The sequence below is a fragment of the Coturnix japonica genome, chromosome 1, assembly GCF_054131305.1.
Source record: "Coturnix japonica strain WE chromosome 1, WE-NBRP24, whole genome shotgun sequence".
NCBI classification, from domain to species: Eukaryota; Metazoa; Chordata; class Aves; order Galliformes; family Phasianidae; genus Coturnix; species Coturnix japonica.
In genome coordinates this window covers 164767195-164789931 of record NC_140663.1, presented here as the reverse complement: position 1 = coordinate 164789931, position 22737 = coordinate 164767195, and the positions used below count along the sequence as shown (strand labels likewise).

The following is a 22737-nucleotide window of genomic DNA, read 5'->3' as shown; positions in this document are numbered from 1 at the left end:
AACACTGTGGAAAAATATTCTTTCATAATCTTCAATGTTTTGAAAGATAAATTCAAACAGTTGGCAAGCACTCCCCCTCTAACATTGAAAATAAACACAAAAACTTACGTTGTTATAAGATACAAATCTAATTTATCCATTCATGCACATCCCTGATTAGATGACAAAGTATTTGGCTACCTTAAGAGAACTGTGGTTACTCCCACCATTTATCCACACATCACTGAATTTCTTAAGTTTGACATTCAGGGCACTGGACAGAAGTCAGTGCTAATTTGCCTGGAATTTTTTTATTCATCTTTAAATAGCCATGTAAAAGGCCAAAGTAGACATTAATTTGAAAAGCTTGAAAAACTCTGAAGTCTGAAGATATTTACAGTGCTGAAAAGGCAACTCAAAGTAATATTAAGATGGAATAAAAACTTTCCTAAGTTGTATGAAAGCAGAAGAACTTTGTCTAATTCAATGAGCTTCAGTCTTCTTACTTTTAAAAAAAAAAAAAAAAAAAGTAGCTTAGAGGAAATAATCTGAAGATGCTTTTACAGATAGACTAATAAGGCAGCCAATCTGCCTAAAAACAGGACCATGCTTATGTGACTCATGGAATGGAGCATTGGTAATGTTCCTTGAGACACATTAAATCCTTTAGGGAATGATCGCTCCTTCCTGCATCTATAGCACTTTCAAGGCAGCTATTTATGTTATTGCTTCCCAGTGTGACAGTTAGACACAACAGCCCTAAAGTAGACTTTAGTTTGGTTTCCCTTGAAAGGAGCAGGAGTTTTGACACTGACTCTGTAGGCAGCTCAAGCTTTGTATTGAAGCCATTTTCTGAATAAGTAGTGTTGATCCTCCTCAAAGAAACAGTATTTCTAGGATAATTTTCATTTATGGCTAAGTCCTGAAGCCCTTTCAAAAGTTAAATTTACATTTAGTGTATTAGAAAGGTGGCTATTTAGTGTCAGGGCTGACCACAATGCTGTCTTTCTGAAGGGGGCAAAGAGGCAAAAAGCTCTGAAACAAAAAGCTGAGTAGGAAAAATCTGTAGTAAATATAACTGGCTCAAAAGCAATCGCTTCCAAGAACAAAAGGGACAAATTAACAACTTCATTCCAATTTTGTTATTTTTCCTCTCCCTCTGGAGTGCAAACCATAATTAGAGCTCTTATACAAAATCACATTTGTCAGCCTGGCTGCTAAATTCCCCTTAAAGCTTTATCCACAAAGAGCTGTCTGATGCCAGTCCCATAACAGGCTAGAGTTCTCATTTGCACTTTCAGGGACAATTTATCTGTATGAAAATCTCTTATAAATGTAACCACTGTGATATCCAGCAAGAGCTGTACAAAAAGCTGTTACCAGGAAATAGAGGTATGTCCTAAAGTTGACACTGATCCCAAAAGTAGGGTCAGTGATGCAAGGAATGCTCCGCTCCATGAGCTGTGGAATACCACAGTCCATACATGTATGCCAAGAATAATTCTCCTAATGAGGGAGATAAAAATTTCCACTCTAACACCAGAAGGTATCTTCATGGACAAGAGACCAACCGTCTCCAGTGAGGGTGAATTACAATTCCCATTGGCTTCTGGTGCCATAAGACCTACTGGATTCCTGTCACCAAAGGATCTTTCTTCCCCAACCTTTCTGCAAGAGTTCTGAAGGTGTCCTGTCCTCTCATAATTGATGAAAGGAAGATGTCATTAAGATACAAATATTTCTTGACAGGAAGATCTTGGCAGTGCTGAATAGCTTCTAAGAGGGAAACTCCATGCTTCTCAATTTATCTTGCCCCTGAAGAGCAGCAGTATTTAAGCTACCAGAACAGGTACTTCTCTCTTTTTAGAGATGTGTTGTGCCTCAAGGATAAGATAACGTTGTTCCATGTCTATGCACATCCACAGACAAGCCTGGGCAGACATGCATGAGCAGCAGTGCACATGTCTGATAGGCATGGGAGCACTACAGGCATTTCACGAAACTGAGATGTTATTTATTATGAATTACTGGATAGGAAGTTATACTTTTAAACAAGTGCAAAGCTTCCTCAGGAAATGTGTAAGTTCCTTGACAGATCAGTTGTCAACTGATTTTAAAATGCCATATAGGCACTGTAACTCCTGTATGAAACCCCTCACAGGGTTCGTATGGTGATCTCTGATGTCTGCCCTCTGCCATCTAATCTCAGTGTTCTCTGGACACAAAAGGAAAACCTCAAAGCATGGGCAGAAGCAGCCCCCTCTTAGGGCCAGCCATGCCCCTCTTTTGCCTGAGTTTCCATGCAGTCCTGTCAGCCTTACATTCATGTCAGATAGAAATGATGCTTCTTGTTAGCCTTCATGTTGGAAAGAGTTAAAAACCTGGACAGACCCAAAATGGTGATTCTTTCACCTGGAAGAAGAGGACTAAACTCGAGATAGAAGGCACTGTGTCATGGAGCCCCTTTTGGCCTTTGTGCCTTTGTCAGCGTGCTTCTAGTAATAGAGGAATCACTTTCTATGCAGTGACAGAGCAGTGCATGCAGACCCTTCAGGGAGAAGTCACCAGGATGTGCCCAACACCAACTTGTGTCTCCAGCTGAGCTCAGTGCTGACTTCCTAGTGCTTGAGTTTCTGCCTAGCTGTCCTGTCTCCAAGATGTCCTCCATCTCCCCCTTCCTCACCAACACCAGTGCTGAAGGAGTCGTGCTGCTCTCCCAAGGAACAGGAAGTCCCTGGGACAGAGCTAGACCCAGTCTTGCATTTCAGCTAAGACTCTACTGTGCAAAGACAATGGAACTGCTCTTTTACCTGCATGCTGAACGCACAGATGTCCTTAGAGCAGTCACTGAAACTTCAGACAAACTGTATTAAACACATTTAAATAGGAAACTTCCGTGTTCCTCAACTTCTTGTCCCTGAAGAGCAGTAGTCAAGTTACCAGGTCAAATACTTTCTCTCCCATTGGAGATGTATGGTGTCTCAAGAATGTGATGCCATTGCTCCCAGACCATTTTCCCATCATTTCCTATTGCCAGCAGCCAGCATGCATGCTGCTAACTGGGTTTGGTTGCACCTCATCCTTCTCACTGCTGCCTCTGGATCCACAGACCAGAACTAGGATTCCCAGTGCCATATGCAATCACATACTTACTCTACGTCAAATCTGTAAGAGGTGTAGTAACTGACAGGGCCTAACCTAAGTCAGCTGGGTCTGGCCTGTGTAGGACATGGGGATGGATTTTTCCCATCTAATCAAGAAAGCAACCCAGGAACATGCTAAGTAAATTTTCTAAATACAGATTCAAATATATCTGTGTAAATTGTTTGCAATTCCAGACAGAGTTTTATCATCATTATAGTAAAAACTCTTTTGGTTGGTTGATAGAATTTTCTTGTTAAAATTCAAGCCATTCTGAAAATCTTTTCTAGACAGGAAATACATTTTTCATATTTGAAGGTAACTACAATCACATACGCTGCAAAGGACTTTGAAATATGGAAATGAGAGGTTTATTTAGTGTGTGGATCAAGCTTATGAACAGCTTAAGTCCTCATTCCTTCTAACATCTTAACAGCTGTGCAGTTTCTTACAAAATATGTTTTATCGTTTCAAGAAATGCTGTTAACCTCGCAGTTTTAAAACTGAATGAACAAGGCCTCTTGGACAAATTGAAAAACAAATGGTGGTACGACAAAGGAGAATGTGGCAGCGGGGGAGGTGACTCCAAGGTTAGCCTCAATGTCACCAAAAGCGGGTAAACAGTATGTGAAGTAATTGGTGCATCTGCTGGGGTTTAACCAGAACCAAAATAGCTTCTCCACTATCACGGCACTGCCGGCACCTGCAGTTGAATCCTAGGTGTATGCAATTACTGTCAAAGCAAAAATATTTGCATTTGTTTAAGCATCCCAAAGGGAACTCTTAAAACGCTCCCTGCTATGAGATCTATTGCCAGTTTTCAGAAATCTGCACCTTTTGAGATCATGATGAGCCTTTTCAGAGCTTTCTCTTGTGAACAAGCAGCTTGAAACCCTCAGGAACAAACACCAGCTAAGGCTTATTTTCCACTTACATTATACTCCCCAAAACAATTTTCAGGTACAGTAAAGAAAAAGGGTGCAAATCAGTGTGACTGCCTCCTAGAAGGAATTTAGTGCAGGGCCCATACGCACACAAACAAAACTGGTAGGAATTGTGATCTTCTCATGAGTAGCCAAAGTGGGTGGGCAAATTTCAGCTGAAATATCTTTGCATGGACATGTTTATGATGTCTTACCAGCAAACAGAAATGTTCAGTGGTTCCCTTGGCAGAATCCATTAGTCAGGAATTTCCCAGAATTTACAACCTTCTCTGCTGTGGCATTCACAGCCTTTCACCACTTCTGAGTTTTAGGCTGTGGTAATGACACCTTATTCTTCCTTCCTTTCTAAATCTTCCACATGGCCAGTGCCTCTGCTTCATGGCCTCATCACAGCTTCCTTTTGGGCTGTGAAACTACCACATCTGTGGTAGTAGAGAAGGATGAAGATATCGAAAATGCCCCTTCACTGCCAGGCAGCATGTACTAATACTTATGTGCTTGTGTGTGAGCAATATATAAGAGAACAGTGCACAAAGTAACAGTGCAGGCACAGAGCTAGTCAGACACAGATTATTAAGTTTGACAGATTTGTCATACACAGTTTATGTAGCTTCCTTTACAGTTGCCTGCATATATTTTTTCTATCTATTTTCTCTCCTCCTTTAGTTCCCTTGCTCTTTCATGCTGTGTCCTGTCCTCAGGGACCACCCCTCGGGCTGCGCTGCACTCACCCAGAACTGCTGTCCCAATGCTCTTCACTTTACCTTCAATCCTACCGCTCTACCTATTTTTTTCCCACCGCTCTGCTTGCCAGCAGTCACAGTTTCAAAAATGGTCTCTATTTTCTGTTCCAAAGTGCATAGGCATATTAGACTCTATAGCACTTATGTGCAAGTGGAGCAGACGCCAGTGTCTTTTAAGAAGGCTGACATGTGAACCATGAATCTCCCATGTTGCTACTATGATAAAATCCACCCCACCCTGAATTTTTGCATTACTGGGAGTGGAGCAGGTATTTAATTTTTTAAAGAGTCACAGACAAGGAGTCTTGTAATTAAAAAAGATCTCAATTTTCTTAAAAATATACTCCTCACAAATCTACTGTGATTGAAATATGAAGTAAATTTAGGTAGAAAACCAAAGATTTTAACTTACTCGTGGCTTGAGTCACAAAGCAGCACAAGGGGAGCAGCGGGGCTGGACCAGGGACTGTGTCTGCAAGATGCCGGAGAAGCACATTTGGTGAGATGGCGAGTAACAGAAGAAAGAAAAAAGAAACAGAAAAAAGACAGAGCATAATTCATGGAGAAACTAGGAAGATCTGTGAGTGCCGGAGAGAGGTAGGAATGCATTGTCAGTGAAAGTAGGTGACACAGGTGGGACTTCTTGATGGAGTAGAAAATAGAGTGGGCAAGATGTTGCTAGCTAAGAATAAGGAACGTGATGGAGCTCAACATGTGGTCCTAGGACTACAGACAGCCTACCAGGAGCATTTGTGTTTTTTTCCTTTGCACAGCGGAAAGAATAGCCAGACCTGTGCATAAGGACTGTATTTGCTGAGAGGAATCCTGGTGACTTTGGTCTACCGTGTGCCTACAGCATCTTGTTCAGGAGGAATGGACAGATCATAGAGATGAATACACATTACTCTGCTCTTCAGATTCTGCACTGCAGCAGCATCTGGTCTTCTTGTTTTTAAACTGCATCAACTCCGACTTCCCAAACTGTTGGTTAGCCATTTATCATCTACAAAATTCATTTCCTTCTTCAGTGACAGTCTTGTAGAATTTGATCAATTAAGGTCAATAAGATCATTTTAGTTGAATTAATGGAGCTCTAAATATTTTAATTTTATATGCTGTGAATTGATTGGTAGTGGAATAACAGAACACTGAGCTCTGTTTCAAACCTGACAACTGCCAACAGATCCTGAACCTAGACAGTGCTGCTTTTCTGTTTGTGAATTTAGAAAGATCAAAGTCTGAGCTCTGTTAGTAGCTCTGGCCCAAATTACAGAGCTTCCTATTGTAATGATGAACAATATGAGTATTCTTCTTGTACTGAAAGCAGCAGAGCACCTAATCTTAATTGGCCATCCATGCTGTTATTTTCTGAGGTTGACCTGAGTATCTAAACCCAGAATAACCTTCTCCATTGTAACACATAGGATTTTAGAAATCAGGGAGTTTCATGAGAGCTCTACAGGTTTGTGTTACTCTGCAAACCAAGATTTCTTCTACTTCCATTCTGCGCTTTTAAAAACTTATCTGTACCCTCTCCTGTCATCATTCCCCTTAAGTAACAATCTTCCAAAATTCAGAAAGAAGTTTGTAGTGTGAACCACAATTTCCAGTTTCCCTCAGAAGACTGTGTTACCAGCTGGGTACATATCTTTGCTTTCCCCCATGGCTTAGTGACCTCAGAAGAAAGTCATATTTGAGGGGAAGTCTAAGATCCGTCAGTCATTTGAGTGCTTCTGAAAGTACTACTTCTGATTTCAGCTGCATGCCAGCATCAAATCCATTTGGTCCATGGAAAGCTATATCTAAACTGACATTATATTTTTATAAAGTTCAGAGTTTTTATAAAGTTCTGGATTGAATAATGTTGTGCTGGTGAAGCTCTCCTTCTCTCTCTGTTGGCAGCCTCAGGAGAATGCAGAGCTCTTGTTTTTCATTCAGCAGGTGAGGCTGACCTTTCACTAAATTAATGGATCAGCCCTGAGTGGGTAATGGAAAAGTTCCTAAAGCATACGTATGATTGCTTTTTTAAACAATCCCTGTCTCCTAGCATTCTGTACTAGTTTCAGAATCACTCAGCATTATAATTCAAATGCTATAACTTCCCATTCATTGTCCTGTACACAAGGAGCTCAGAACTTCATTAATGTCATTTTAAGGCACTTTGATTTTGCTGAAGTTGCTGGCACCAGATTCAGCCTTGGGCTCTTAAAAGTCCTTCCAAGTAAGTGATGGAAGTGATGGAGGACAGGATGGGAGGAACATCCAAGATGTGAAGATGCCAAGAGGGGCGACTGAGGACATGTTGAGAAGGTTGAAAACCACTGTCCCTGCTCTCAGGTCAGGCTGTGCCACCACCGTCTTCAGCATATGGAAGAGCATGGTCTCCTATGCTACATCACATAGCATTTTTGCACTGTGGCTAAATGGGACAAACTTGTCTCTATATACAAATGCTTTTGTAGTTATGTATTTTTTTTAAAAAAATTATCCTTCTGTGGATTTGGATAGATGGATTATGCATACATATATATATATATATATATATATATGTATGTATGTATGTATATATATAAGGGTGATTCTCAGGAACTGTGCAATGGAAAAACTACACTGATTTTCATTAATTCTGCCAGTTTACTTCAGTTGAAAATATAACCCAGCATTCATAATTCAAAAACTGCTAAACAAACTGAGAAAAAGGAAAATGTGTTGTCATTTTCTGCTGTAATACTGAGCATAAAAGACTGAACTTGATGGGAGATTTAATTCTAAATGCTGAATATATCCTCAGTATATGATTCAAGGAGATTGCTTTTGCTTGTGTACACTAGATCATAAATATTCTTAATTTCTCCTCCTTATAATATCAGTGGGACTATTCAGCAACCAGTTGTGTGAGCACTGTAGTAAAACATTGTAATGCACAACTGGCATGATCAAAATGATACTTAATGGGAGAGAAGTTTTTCAGAGGAGGAAAGATATCATAGATAGTCGGCTTGCCCTGAAAGCCGAGGCGATGTGGGCATTCATCTCCCATGGCAGCTGCTGAAAATCTTCTGCTAAAGTTTAAAACCAAGCAAAAACAGCCCAAAATACACCAGAAGTCACCACACTGGCAATCTCTCTTCCTCTGACTGCAAGCAGGTATATATGCTGGTGTTCTGAAAAAAGAAAGATGAAGTTTTTATTTTCAAATCCGCAGCCACTCAGCTGGGCTTCGCTTACTGGTTTGAGTGTGAACTTGTCCAGTCGTGCCTGGCTGATTTACTCTGGGATTCAGGATGAGATTCAGCAAAAATAGTGGAAAGGAGGAAGAAGGGCCTGCCCTCTGAGGCATGACTGGCTGTATTTCAGGGGAGAGTAGGAGTGAATTGCCTCATCTGTGCTCACCATTGCATTCAGTTATTTATTGTTGATAGTACTGTGGTTTTAAGCGTGAAATTGATTGCTCTTCCCAAGGAAAACCAGAGAGCTTCTTTGCAGAGACAGTGCAGAAATGCTGGCATTAAATAATTACAGTGGCAAAGAAAAAATCCCTGCCGGTATTGGGTTATATATTCCTGAAACGCAGTGCTGGGCAAAACAAATGTCTGGGAAGCATCTGTCTTCTGACTTCAAGCATGCTGCTGCTCTTGATAGTTAATACAGAGCCCCAGTTATTGCACCACTCTAATCAGTTTAGTCTGCAATAGCTTCACAAGCTTCTGATTGTCTGTGTAAGAACAGTACCCAGATGTTCCCAACCCTTTTCACAACCAGTCCTGTTACACGGCTGGGATTTGGGAGCACTGAAATGTGCCTCAGTGCCTGTGCATGGCAAGTCACAGATGAGGGCTATCCAGATAATATTAATTATTTCGCACTTGTATTCAAAGCAAACAGAGGATCATATTGCCAGGCAACATGCCAGCATCTCAAGCTGCTGCCCGCTTCTTTCCCTCAGGGACTTGCACATCCCTCTTTCAGCCTGCACAACCTGATGCCAAGGAGCCTGAAGGCAAAATGTAAGTTTGAATGCTGAAAAAGATTGAGAAATCCATGCTAGCAACACCCTGTTCCATATGAACTTGAGCGTGTGAGATTTGGAAAGTGGCTGAAGCATTTCCTTTATTTAAGGAGATTGCTTGAGAGTTCCTTGGGATTTTCTCACCCAGCTGTAGCTGTCAAAAGTTGTCATTTTGATGCAACACTGAGGCCTCCTCACAAGTAAATATGGATGGTACGTTTTAACCTCCCTTAAAACTGGTAGCTCAACCCAGCTTTTTCTTTTAACTACAGAGAAGCCTGGACAGGCATAACTTTTGGTTGGAATGCTGAAGTGAGGTAAAGCTCACACTGTATACAAATATATACAAAGAGTAGCCAGAAAATGTTGAAAACCAGGATCCCTTGAGCTAATGGCTGCAAACAAGTTTCAGGAGCTCTTATGTGTAGATGAAATATATGTATGCTAATACATACGCAAATATATGTATATATAAACTGTCGGGGATTTCAGTGAAACCAGTTATAGAATGTAAATAAGAGCCCCTTTTCTCTTTCAAATATTTACTTTAGTCAACTCAATTGCTCTGTAACAATTAATGTTTGCACTGTGCTGTCTATTTTTATTTTAAGTTTTGAATTCATGAGTTGACATTTTAGTAGGGTATGGATTATGGTGCATTATGAGAGATTAATGGTACCACAGGAATCTGCTGGCACACACAAGATCAGTCTCTGTGTCATCCGTTATCACCAGCAGCCTATATATCACATGCTGCTTCTGTTTATCTGCCTCCTTCTCTTATATATACAGTATTTGCATGCACACCTGCACATAAATAGATAACTATATGCCTATCACGTTAAGAATTAAACAGTGTTTCAAAGCAGAAGGTATGGAAAATAAGGCTTAATCATTTGATAGGTTTTGAGAAAATAGACTGCTGCAACCACATGAAGCAGGGCATTATCATAGCAGTTCGAGGCTTTGAGGCATAAGATTAGGTTTCATCTTAATGTTGAATTCCATTGTGTCGCCCACAGCAAATGCCTCAAGGAAGAGAAGACACCCCAAGCAGTAATTAATAATCAACCTGGGACCCCTCGAGGACTTTTTTGAATAAGTGAGATTGAAAGAAAAGCCTTGAGATTGAAAAAAAATGTTGGAATAGGATACAGAAATGCAATCCTGGTAGTGGTGATCTCAGCAGAGGCACAGGGCAGTGGCAGTGGGCACTCAGAGAGAGGGCAGGTCGATGCCAGGGGCTGTAGTGGCAGCCGTCAGGAGTTGCTTCTTCTCTTGCCAGCTTCATTTTGAGGGCAGTAAATGAAATAGCTATGGCCAAGTCATGTCACTAGTTTGTATGCTTGCAAAACACAAATGGATCAAAAGCAAGGAACACAATATGTTTCTTAAATCATATATACAATTGTATTGTATTATGTCTCTGGAGGCTATGTTGTTAATGTGTTTAAGCCAATAGTTTTGGGTTCACAGTAATTGCATACCATTTATTTACAAATCTTCCCCAGCAGTATGTGCCTGTTACCTAAAGCGATGGAGCAGGTCCCGGTCGTATGTCTGTCTCTAAACCTGGGCCAACAGTACATGACATAGCACCCACTGTGGCCTCTGCTCTGTCACTTTGCAATGCGATTCTATGTAGTTTTACTTGAATAACATAAAATAACATATATAATGTTATTTATGTTATTTTCCACGTGAAGAACTCCTGTAAACCTTGCCGTTTTGAAACTCAGTGAGGCAGGCGTCTTAGACAAGCTGAAAAACAAATGGTGGTACGATAAAGGTGAATGTGGACCCAAGGACTCTGGAAGTAAGGTCAGTCGCTGCAGTTCGGGACCTACTATCGTGTTCACAAAGCAGTAAAGGGAGTAATGAACAAAATTACTTAGAAGTAAAATAAGCAGTTGTAGACACTCACTGAGCGAATTGGCTTGGCCTCATCTTGATGGGGGTCATGGTTTAGTTTAAAGAAGCACTATTTCTTTTTGAAGTATTCAGCAATATAAATCACCCTAAATCGCCCCGTACCCTCCTATCTTTTCAGGGCAGCCATTGACAAATTATAAGGCAGGGTTTGTTTTTTTTTTGAGGGAGGCAGATTGAGTTGTATTTTTCCATCCTGCCTAGGGGGATGCTCTGTCCCCCTCTGCTCCCAGGAGCTGTATAGCTTGGTTTCTTCCATATTTTCTCCCTTCAGAGCTGGCTGGCTTCCTATTTTCAAACAGGAGGAAGCACTAAACTTTCCTTTGCTCTCTGTGCAGAGGATGGCTGTGCCTGGATCCCATTAGGGAGGTCTCTGGATCCTTGAGGAATCAAGGAAATACTGACTTGAGGCTTGGAGTGAAAGTCTTCAGTAATTCACTGCCTTCTATTGCTTCTTAAATTTACCCTAGTCCATTCCCAAAGTAATCCTTGCAGCTTTGGGGAGTGGAGACTGACATTTCCCCTGGGGGCAAGCCCAGAAGCAGGCATTTCTCTGGTGCACCACAGTCAGTGCCAGCTCTGTGTGCTGGAGTTGGACATGCATTTGTAATACCCAGAGCTGGGAAGACAGCCTGAGAGCCATGACTGTTCACTGCCCGTGCCCTACACATTTTGCTTTTTATTGCAAGTGGTTTGGAGAAAGGAGTGAAAACCATGAAGAGGATTGCAGAGCACACATAGAGCATGGATGAGAAAGCGTCAATGCACAGTGTTCTTTGGATCAGATCCTTCCCAGCCCTGACTGCTCCCTGTTCCCTAGGACCATGTTAGCAACTATCACCAGAGGAAATAAGTCATGTATGAGGCATTCAGAATCCTCTTAGCCAGCTAAAAAGATATAGACAAAGCAGAACTCCATCTGAATACCTCTGACCAGAATGCCTCTTTACATCCATGGGAATTGCTACTGTGCTGTTCTCCTGACTGCACAACTAATAGTGCCTCTTTAAATTAAACCAAAAAATTGAGACTAAGTTAATTTTTCATACAAATTATAATTGGAAGTTAAGTACTCTCCTTACTTTAGGTAAAGATTATATAGTCTGCATAAGAATATAGCTTTATAAGTATCTTAAGGCACACAATGTAGTATATGGGAGTCAATCCTGAGAGAGTTCCTTGAGAACTGTGCTTTAAAATGCACATGGATTTCAAATCATAACATATGCAAATCATAACTAAGCAGTGAAGTATAGAGAAATGTAGAATAATTATTTACAACAGTAAGTCTAAAACGGTGATTGTTTATCAGATGTTGTATATTTATTAATTTGTTGGAGAATGTTGTGTAATGGTTTTCTAAATTATAAGTACTCTGTAAGGTTTAATAAATCATTTTTTATGAAACTGTATAACTGCAGAGCCTTAGTAGTCCATGGGCATGTTCCAGATCTGTATTTGGAATAGAACAGAAACAAAATACAATAAGTAGTAAGAGGCAAAGATATGATGATGTGTATGGCACAGTGTGCACTTTCAAGAAGTGTTTCTTCCAATAACTTAAGCCTCACTTGTTATTTTTACCTTTTAGAAGAAAGTCAGGCTGGATCTTTTAAAATAACAGCAATGGCTATCTCAAGTGAAAATTGTCTTTTAGTGAAGATCAAGCAGAATCTTGTTTAATGTAAATGGATTTCTGTATTCAAAAGCTTTTGAAGAGCTTTGTGTAAATGCATTTTGATGCCAGTGTTAAAATGTGCCTTAACAAGGACTGGATGTGTCATTGTTTAATTCTCCAGCTAGTGGAAATAATCCTTGGCAATAAATAAACAATGGCATCCTGATATACTGGCAATAGATTTATGATACTTCTATGTTGATCAGGAGAAGTAGGTGCTTAAAATGTATTTTATAGATCCCAATAGGTAAAGTTTCGTGAGAAGCATGTAAGCGATGGTCACTTAATTTCAACTAAATGTTCTTGTTTATTTCTATTTCCAATGCTTGAATGTGTAGCTTGTGCTGCAGGGATCTGGATGCTGGAGTTAACGGTGTTGCTTCTGTTTCCCCAGGACAAGACGAGTGCCTTGAGTCTCAGCAACGTTGCTGGAGTCTTCTACATTCTGGTTGGAGGCTTGGGCTTGGCAATGCTGGTGGCTTTGATAGAGTTCTGTTACAAGTCCAGGGCAGAGGCGAAGCGAATGAAGGTGGCAAAGAGTGCACAGACTTTTATCCCAACTTCCTCGCAGAATACCCAGAATTTAGCAACTTATAGAGAAGGTTACAACGTATATGGAACCGAAAGTATTAAAATTTAGGGGTAGGACTTAGGGCCTACTACAGTGAGTGGGTGATGCATCTTGTACTGCAGTGTTGTGACATGTCTGTCTAGTGGTGCTTGCTTCTAAACAGAGCTTTATATTTTGGAAAACTTCAGTGCAAAGTGGTTCAGTTTTTTTGGCTGCAGATGTACAGTATACTATTCTATGTTGCTAATAGACATCTGCATTACAAGAAATTCTTAACACAAAAATTACTTTTATAACAACCCAATGTTATTCAATCTGTTGGGAGACGACAGCTATTTGAAATTGAGGTCCTAAAAAAACATATCCAGAGGGCCAGTGTTTAATTGCTTGATTGGCCAGTCTGCCCTCCTAGAAGTTGGTACTCTACTGGTGACAAATTGATGTAAACTTTAATTATTCTCTGTTGGCCCTAACTGGATCTTCCTTACAATGAGGCTTTAGGATAGGCAACATCACTGAACCATAGTTAATCTAATGGAAGACAAGGCACTGTTACAAGAAGTCTAAATGTTGTTTTACCTTCTCCTCCTCCTCACCATCCTTACCCTTCACACTCCCTTCAGTACGTGTTTTATGCTAACTGTGTGGCTTTCCCCACCCTCCACCCCCACAGTCTCCTGCTTCAGGTCAAGCTTTGCCCAACATAATAACCACCAAAATTCACTAACAACTGAACAGACTTGGACTACTGTCCTCAGCTTTTGGTAACATATGCCCTTTTCCTTGCTCAGAACTCACAGTTTTCAGAAGCTCATGCAGTGATTTTGGACTGAAATGCTGATAATTGCTGGGCTACATCCTGCATAGTTGCCCTTAGAAAGCACTCAGGAGTAGTTTACTAATGCATTTGATCTCATCCATGCAGTGATTATCTTGCCAACTAATCATTAGTAAAATAGTCAAATCAGCTTCCTGACCTTTGGAAATGGCACACAGCTTCTAAACATAACTCTTCCATAGCTTCCAAGCTATTCTAGCTGCTTTGTAACAGGGGTGCTGCCAGGACGCTGCCATATCATTGCTACCTTGAGCCCCCTTGAGCCCCAACAATCTCTGCCTCTTCTAACAAACAGCTATATCCTCCTGAAATCACTGAGCTATTCCTGTAGAGGAAGGAACAAACAAAAATGAAGCAAAATGAGATGAATAGAAATGTTATGTTGCCACCTAGAAACAAACTCAGGGGAATCAAATGGAGATGCAATTATTATTTTTTATTTATTATTCACATAGCGCTGGAGTACACGGCGCTGTACTATAGGTGAAGTGTGCCAAGCACATAACAGGTCCCTGTCCCGAGGAGCATACAGGCTAAAGGCACAGCCGGTACAGTACCGAACCATACAGTACAGAGCAGACACAGAGTGAGCAGAGCATGGTGCTTGAGCATGGTAGCTGGAGCGCTGCAAGGAATAGGTGGGTTCTCACGGTAAGGGGGGGCTTGGCATGCGCTGGCTGGGGAGTTTCCCAAACGTGTTGTGGTGCGGTTTTCTTTGGTTCCCTCTTATATATGACTCATGGCCCTGGGTACATGCACATTGTCATGGAACCCGTTATCCTACTGTGCCTGATTTATGCACAGCAAAGCATCAGTTTGCTGATGGATCACCCAGCTTAGTAGGTGTCATTGTGGCTCCAGGGGTGCAGGTCAGTGGTCACTACTGTGACAATATCCCAAGCTCACTGCCTGCTCTCTGTAACAAAGGTCTTAAAAAGAAGCAAAGTCCTGATACAGGCTGCCCAGAGCAGCTTTGGGTGCCCCATCCCTGGAGTTGTTCAAGGCCAGGTTGGGTGGGACCCTGGGCAGCCTGATCTAGTGCTTGATTTTGCAATTGGCAACCCTACATTGGAAGTGGATGGGCTTTAAGGCCCCTTCCAACCCAAGTCATTCAATGATTCTATGATTCTCCAATTCCATTAAATAATCCAATTTTAATAATTATGAAAAAAAAATCCTTTCCCTAGAAATTCTTTAGTGCCCATCACTGAGAGCATCCCTAGCCCAGTACAAAGAACAATGTGTGCATGTCAAGAAGTTCCAATGATAAGTGCCTTTTTATAAGCAAATCTATGTTGACAACTAATTTTTTAAAACCAGCATTTTATTTTATTGAAAACTCATCTTTGCACCAGTGGTAACTTCTGATAACATTTAAAAAACATTTCAGAGTGCAGGCATTTAAAAAATTTCAAAAGAAAAAAAAATAATAGAAATTGCTTTGGATTTTTGAGCAGATATTTATTGACTCCAGAAATTCTTCCTTCTCCCTATCTTGTTTGCTGTCCTAGTTACTGGAGAAATGTTAGCACATGAACCTGACATAGAAGAGCTTATGCTTGTGGGAGGCAGCCTGCTGAGGTGAGGTCACACTCACCAGCAGTGTGGTGCCATCCATGTACCCTCTCCTGCCCACACTGCTCATAGACCTCTGCCAGCCCACAGCAGCACAGAGCCACAGTGCTGTACACACGTATTTCTGCAGATATATGTCTGTATTTAGCACCTCAAAACCTCAGATGTGTTCATTTATCCGAGGTGTAAAGGGATCATATTAGAATTAAAACTTGCTAATACGGAAAGATGCTTGGCAGTTCTAACCTGCATGAGTAACCAACATGCTTATTTTTAAGCTGACATCAAATAGTTTTAATTATTTATGTGTTGAACTGATAGAAATCAGCTTAAATAACCCACTTGGAAATTAACATCTATTACTATTATTTTCTTCTAATTGAATCCAGTAAGAAACAAGTAGCCACAGGGAACTTCATCAGTCTGCGAGGCAGCAGAAAATGGATACGTAAGACTAGTAGACAAAAGTGTGATAAAGATGTTCAGAAGAGATGACAGACTATTGCATCTGCCCTTGGCCAGGAAGGAAGCATGCTCTGAAGTGGGAGCAATCCGTTCTCTTTCCCCGAGCAGTGCTTTCCCATATTCATTTATTCAGAAGCCAGTAAACCCGATAGTCTGGAAGCAATGCAGACAACCACCTTCAACAACCACTCTTCAGTGGTCTTCAGAGCCAACAACCTTCTCTTCAGTTGCTCAGAAAAAGCCACTGCTGGGTTCTTCCCATCAATCTCATGAGTGACAAAGGGGTTGTCCCAGAGGCACATTCCCAGCCACCACCACTTACATGGCCCTCAGAGGGCCATGAGACTCACCAGTCAGCTCCCAGCTCCACAGCTTTTACTTGCGCTCCCACCTTGTGCTGGCTATAACTGACCATATTAAGTACAAAATTTACAAATACAAATATATATAATATTTACATGAAATTACAAAATGAATGACTTACAAGACCAAATTGTAAAAGACAGATCAGGAAATCTGTTACGCATTTATCTTGACTTATATACATCCAATTTCATACAGTAGAAATATTTGAACGTTCATTTTCAGTATGTGTGCAAAGACATTCACAGGTGACCTAGGTGCTAGAGACATCTCAACTAGAGACATCTAACAGCAACTGGGTCCTTAACATTACATAGACTGAGAAGATCAGCTCCCTACATTCCTATTTCCTGCTGGGAACAGGTCGACATTTTCACACGAATAGTGAACTACTAGTTTAATCAAAACTAATGGCATTAATATGAAAGCTAACTACCGCTGAGCTTGAAGCTAACATCACTAACTGTGAACACTTACTGAATAGTGTCTTCCTAACATTTGTAGCAAATACCAAGAGTCTTCCCTCTTATCCCAGCCTCTCCTGAAACCATTTTTAAAGCCAGGCCATAAATCTGAAATTGTAACAGCGCAATCAAGCACAGTATTAGCCCGGCTCATTACCCACAGCTTAGTTTGAAATAAAACACAGACACATACCTGGTTAGTTTGCTTTATGGCACCTTCCTGAGTACAAGTTTGACCTGCTCCTGCTGGCTTTGTCAACTGTCTGGGTTGTTTCCTGCAGTGTGCTGCTGAGTTGTTGTTACCCTGTGCTGTGAGCAGAGGAGTTGCCTTATTGAAGCTTTTTCTGTTGTTCCATGGAAGGCTGCTGGGACATTGTTTTTCTCATTTGCTTTTTTTTTTTTTTTTTTTTTTTTTTTTTTGTAGATCCCTTTTTCAGTGTTTTTCTCTCGTGAGCATGTTGTCAATGGCCAGAAAGCCGCAGAGCTAGAGAAACATAAACTTTGGTATAGCTCACATATCCTCTGTAAACATGAGCTCTGATTTCCCAGTGACAAAGGGATGGAGAGATGCTGTACCCAATGGCAATCAGCTGGGAATTTACCAAATCTGGAGTAGGCTGTCCCGTTTCCTACCCAGTCTGCATTCTGATCTGATCTGGTCTCCCATCTCTCCCCAGAACTCAGCTAAAGACTTTTTCTTGCCATTGACCAAAACACGTTCTGTGCATTTCTGCAGGCAGACGAACCTTGATGCACATTTGCAACAGGACATGCACCATGTGGAGTTCCACCACATTGCATTGTATCTGTGCTTTGCAAATGTAGTTTTTTATTTGCTGCTGAGTGTAGCTGAAGTCTTTTGTATTCAGTAGAACTCTGTGTGGGCCCGGGTCCTCACTCACTCGTTATCTGTTCCTCGATTTTTATATCTAGCCATTAAATTAGGACAAGGTCTGCTTGGTAACAGACCCTGCCACAGAGTACTGCAGCAGCAGGGAGACTTTTCAAAGGATTACTTTGGATGTTGCAACTGATGGTTAACAAAGCCAAAGTTTACAGCTTGAGGAGAATGCCATAACACCCTTTGTAAGCTGGGCCTTATCCTGAGAATTTTGCAGCAATTGATTTGAGAAGTTGCTGTTATATATATATCTTACTGTACTATAAGGGCAGCTATACTTGTAAGAGTTTTTCTTTGAAGGAGCTAGTAACAGTAATGCAGTATGAGATGGTGCATTTCTTAGAGGTGCTCCTAGAGAAGGGGAGTTTTAAAGAATCTCCCTTATCTCAGCTTAGGATTTCACTGCTACCTTGGAAAGAGAAACTGGGCTCAGAGGGACAAAGCTCTAAACACAGAGATCAGTAACAAGGCAAATAAAATGATTTTATGTTTGTCATCCCTTTGCTCCTATGTGAATGCACTCTCCTGCATCCCATGTTTTTCCAATCAGTATTCCAGACTGCATCCCTGCACATCAGTTACAAGTGTTAGTAGCATAGGGTATGGTTTCTGTCAGCTAGAAATGAGAATTATCCACTAATTATTATTTTAACACTGTGTCTTTGAAATCTGTTTCAGTACAGTGTAGTTCAGGTGCCTGCTGTGCCAGGTGCACCTTGACTTTTTCTATCATTACAAGAGAGCCCTCTTAGATTAGATTCCTTATTTTTGGATGGCTGAAGTTAAATGGAATAACTATAAATGTTTTTTCTTCTGTTTGAGGCAATCAGTCTCTAAACAAGATATTTTGCTTGACTTATCAGAATGTAATGATTTTGAGGTGGCAGGACTTTACATCTTCTGGAAAATTTAGTCCTAATGGAGAAAACTACAGAAAATGTGTTTTTCCTCATTGAACTGTATTTCCTTTGTTTTTACCTTCCCTGATTGCAGCAAAATATGTATATGAAAGAGGTTTGTGAATGGATGCATTATGAGTAGAAGCAACAATTTCTTTAGATTTGATCCATAGAATTATCACAAGGATAACTGAAAGAGCTATACCAATTTATAAGCAATTTTCACTAGTTTTCTTTTACCTTGAAATACCTTGTTGAAGGTCTCAGTCTACAAATACTCGTGCATGACTTTATTCAAAGGTGCTAATACTTTCAGGTTCATGAAAGGTCTTGACTCTCATTTCACAAAATATGAACATAGTTTGAAGCACTTTACATGAAAATATTCCTTCTGTTAATTTCTTGTTCAAATTCGGAATCTATATTTAAATGGATAATGATTTATTGTAATAAAATTTACCCTCAGAATTTTGAGCCTTTTTCCCCATAGTGTGCTATGTATTTTACATGTATGATTATTATTAACTATAACGTTAAAATGAAAGAAAAAAAAAATGCAGATGTCTAAAATTTAATATTTTGGTGTTTGCTGTGCGCTGCTTTCTCGAAGAGAAGAACCTTTCTAACACTCTTTTTTTCTCTTCTCCTTTATTTTTGATCATAGCTTACCTTTTCTGAAGCCATAAGAAACAAAGCCAGATTATCCATCACGGGGAGTGTGGGTGAAAATGGCCGCGTATTGACTCCCGACTGCCCGAAGGCTGTGCATTCTGGAACTGCAATTAGACAAAGTTCAGGATTGGCTGTAATTGCATCGGACCTACCATAAAAACCAAAAAAATAATCGAGTGCCTTAATTAAACTGTGTTGGTGACTGATGGGAACACAGCACAGACTGTAACGACATGGGAGTGTCATTGATGAACTAATAATTTGGCTGAGAAAGGGAAGTATGTCCAAATGCGCCAGTCATCATCAGCAACAATGTGCATGAGCTCAGCTCGGAAACCCAAACTCAGATTTTATATCAGGAAAATTCATAATTTAGTTTTTTTGGGGGGAGGGGGCTGGGAAGGGTGTATTAACAGCAACAAATTTCACTTGAGTGGACTAAAAACTAATAAGACTTTCCAATTTAGCGCATTAAACTGTGAAGAACATGCTCAGAAAAGACATTTCGGTCTTTGTCTTGACAAAGAGAGAAAAATAGCTATAGAAGTCAATGAACATGCTAACCTGTGTCTCCAGAACATCAGTATATACAATGGAAGAATATTCAGCTGTTCAGCTGTAGAAATGAATCACTAAACTGTGATAAGAAAATAATAAATATGTAAATCCTGTGAAAAAAAAAAATAAAGAAATTATTTACATTTTCTTTGAAAAAAGAGGAATACTGAAACATGCTTGCTTTTTAACTGATGTAAATTCAGTAGAGGACAACACAATTCTTTTTTCTAACCATCTTAGGGAACAATTCATTGCAATAATTGATATAAAATGCCATCACTGTAATAAAATTCAGAGACTTTTTTTTTTTTTTTATAAAGGTTGTTGGTCATCCTCTTGTTTGCTGTTACCTTCATTCTGTTCCATCATTCCGTGTTCCACAGATTCGCATCTGTCTAATACAAGAAAGAAAATGAAAAAAAATGTTTAGAATACATCATCAGTCTGCAGTGTAGAATCAAAAGAGACTACGGGTCACTCATGTTACAGATATTATTTATAATCTTGTTCTGTGTAAGAAACTGTGGTTTTTGTACCCACCAAAAAGAATAAAATAACAAACGTTCTTATAATATCGCCAGAGCTTGAGTTGTTTTCTGATCGTTAGGGACAAGTAGGGGTGTCACCTGGGAAACTAAACAGAGTGGTTCATTAATTACTCCAGGATGCAGGACTTTATCTAATGTGGTCTGAGTGCACATCTGTGAAGTACTCTGAAGCCCTTGGAGAGACAGAACTCCAAAATATCAGAGTAGTTCAATGTTTATTCACTAGGTATTTTATTAGTAGTCACTGAAACTGATAAGTTATGGAAGCATTTAGTGATGGTGTTTGTTCCCTGGGGAGTTCAAAGGATGCTGTACTAGGGAGCAGGGAAGTAATCTTTCAAAATGACTTGGTATGTAGATTTTTCTCAGTGTCCAGCAACCTCAGCCTTCATCATCCATCCTTTCAGTGACATCAGGGAAAGGCTACTAGGCACCATTTGAATCAAATTCAGTGCCTATGGGAGAAGGCACATCCATCATTCATCTCATGTGATGGCCATTCCCCTTGGCTGTGCTAGACACTGTGGTGGTCTACAAATCCAATCTTAGCACCAGTGCAGCAGCTCCATGTCAGAGTCCAGACTGCAGATCAGATCAGACTTGGATTAATCACAGCTTCTAATGCCCCAAAGTAGTCATGTTCAAATAGCTTCAGTTTTCCCAGCCTCTGTTGCTGGCTCTCCCCTTGGGTCCCACGCCTTTGGGCCCTCACAAAAAGGAGTGAAGGCTGAGAGCGGAGCCTAGTGGTTCCAAATGGTGGGCAACACTCAACAACTGCAGCAAAGGACAAATAAAAAAAGCACTGTGGAGATGACATTCATTCTATCTAATACAGACAGGCATAAAGCAGCAAAGTGTTAGCTTCAGTTCAAGTATCATATATAGATATGAATTTCTCTACTCCAGACACCCTTTACAGTTATTAGAGAGAAATAATAAATGAAAATGAATTATCTCATCTTAAAGCAGACATTAAAACACTGAACTGCTGAATCATAACACAAAAAGCCTGTATCTTTCCACTAACTGTAATCTAGGCTGAGGGTGAGCAGTTCTTACACAAATCCTGACAATGCAGGCAAAGGTGAAAATAAGGTGATGCTTACCCCTAAGGCATAATCACTATGAAGTGTGCAGGTGCTTCAGAGAGAAAGGGCATCTAACTGTACAATGAATGGCTGTGACTCAACCTACTGTATATCCTTGTTTAACTGGCATGTTTATCTCATTCATGAGTTACTATGCACTGTCTGTGTCCGTGGCCAGAATGGTGACTTGTCCAACTTTCCTGTTTGAGTAAAGCTGTGAGCTTTACTCTCTCACACATCTTTTTACAGCTGAATTAAAAAAAAAAAAAGGTCTTTGAGGCTGAACAGACTGGGAGACTGAATGTAAGAAATGCTGTCTACTCTGTTCTACTGTGCCTGTCTATTTTTTCTAGGACTTTGTCTTTAGCCTTCCTTCATTCAGGACTGTGAGAAGTCCCACTGCTGTCCTGGGATATTTTTTCTGTCTTCTTGTTTTACTCCTCTAACCTCCTGCTCTGTCTCCTTGATGTATTGCATTTATTTTATACTTTCAGCAGATGGCACATCACAGCAGTTTTTAATGTCACCCCATGGAGCCTAAATGGGTTTCCACTTGACAGCCAAACCCTGAAGTCCTTTGAGATATCATTAACTACCAAGGACTTCCCATGGAGAGGATTCTCGATGGAACAGCACGACCAGTTTTTCCATTGAGCATCACAGCCATAGGGTAGCATGACCCACTGAGTGGCACATGGCCAACAGCCACAAGGGGAAGAGTTCCATTTCCTCACCACTTCAAAGCCCTGTCCTTGGCCAGGGAATGCTTTGCTCAAAGAAAGCTTGGTTAGATGTGGTGAAGAGAAGACTGTGATGCCTGTAATAAAATACCATGGTTATGAATCAAAAATAAAATAATAAAAATAAAGCTAAAAAAATAGAACCTGATGGGAACTTGGTACAGCAGAGAACAGACTATAATTTGTGGAGTATCATTCCACCCTCGCCATAGTAGCTTACTCTGTTATCTTATTCAAAGGGGTAACATTTAATGACTCCTATGACCACTTTCACATATCTATCTCAGCTATCCCTCAGACTTTTTTCTTTTGCTTTTCACCCTTCTCCAGAGATTCACATTACTCACTCCTCTGTGTTTCTCCTTGCCAAGACATTTGAGCATCTGTGCCAGAAGATTACTTCCTCCCTTCTACAGACAGGAAATATGACCTGTGGGAAGACTCACCTTCAGGTCAGGTTCAGGAATGTTTTGGTTTCTAGTCCAATGGGCAAGAGGGTCTAAGGATCTGTCATTAGATCAGGGCTTCCAGAAGGCACCAAGAAGCAGTGATGCAGCTCCTGTTGGCAGCTGTGCTGCATCCTGTCCTCCAAGTACAATAGTTGTTTTCCATGCTTCTGTTTTGTTTCAGCC

At 40.5% G+C, this 22737-nt stretch overlaps 1 protein-coding gene across 11 annotated transcripts in view; it reads left to right on the top strand.

The window, feature by feature from the left end:
• Window positions 1-20301, top strand: part of GRIA4 (glutamate ionotropic receptor AMPA type subunit 4) — a 210414-nt gene extending 190113 nt beyond the window's left edge. The window contains exons 14-17 of one of the 11 annotated variants that reach the window (XR_014949138.1): window positions 3596-3710; window positions 10523-10637; window positions 12818-12952; window positions 19164-20301. Coding sequence is in view for 10 of the 11 variants with exons in the window: in XM_015852210.3 (XP_015707696.2) it covers window positions 10523-10637; window positions 12818-12952; window positions 19164-19328 (415 nt within the window). In the remaining variant the exon portion in view is untranslated. Of the gene's footprint in view, window positions 1-3595; window positions 3711-10522; window positions 10638-12817; window positions 13088-14287; window positions 14471-19163 lie in introns of all 11 variants that reach the window. The other 10 variants (XM_015852212.3, XM_085556004.1, XM_015852210.3 and 7 more) reach the window with 10 other exon arrangements.
• Window positions 20302-22737: the final 2436 nt, after the last annotated feature.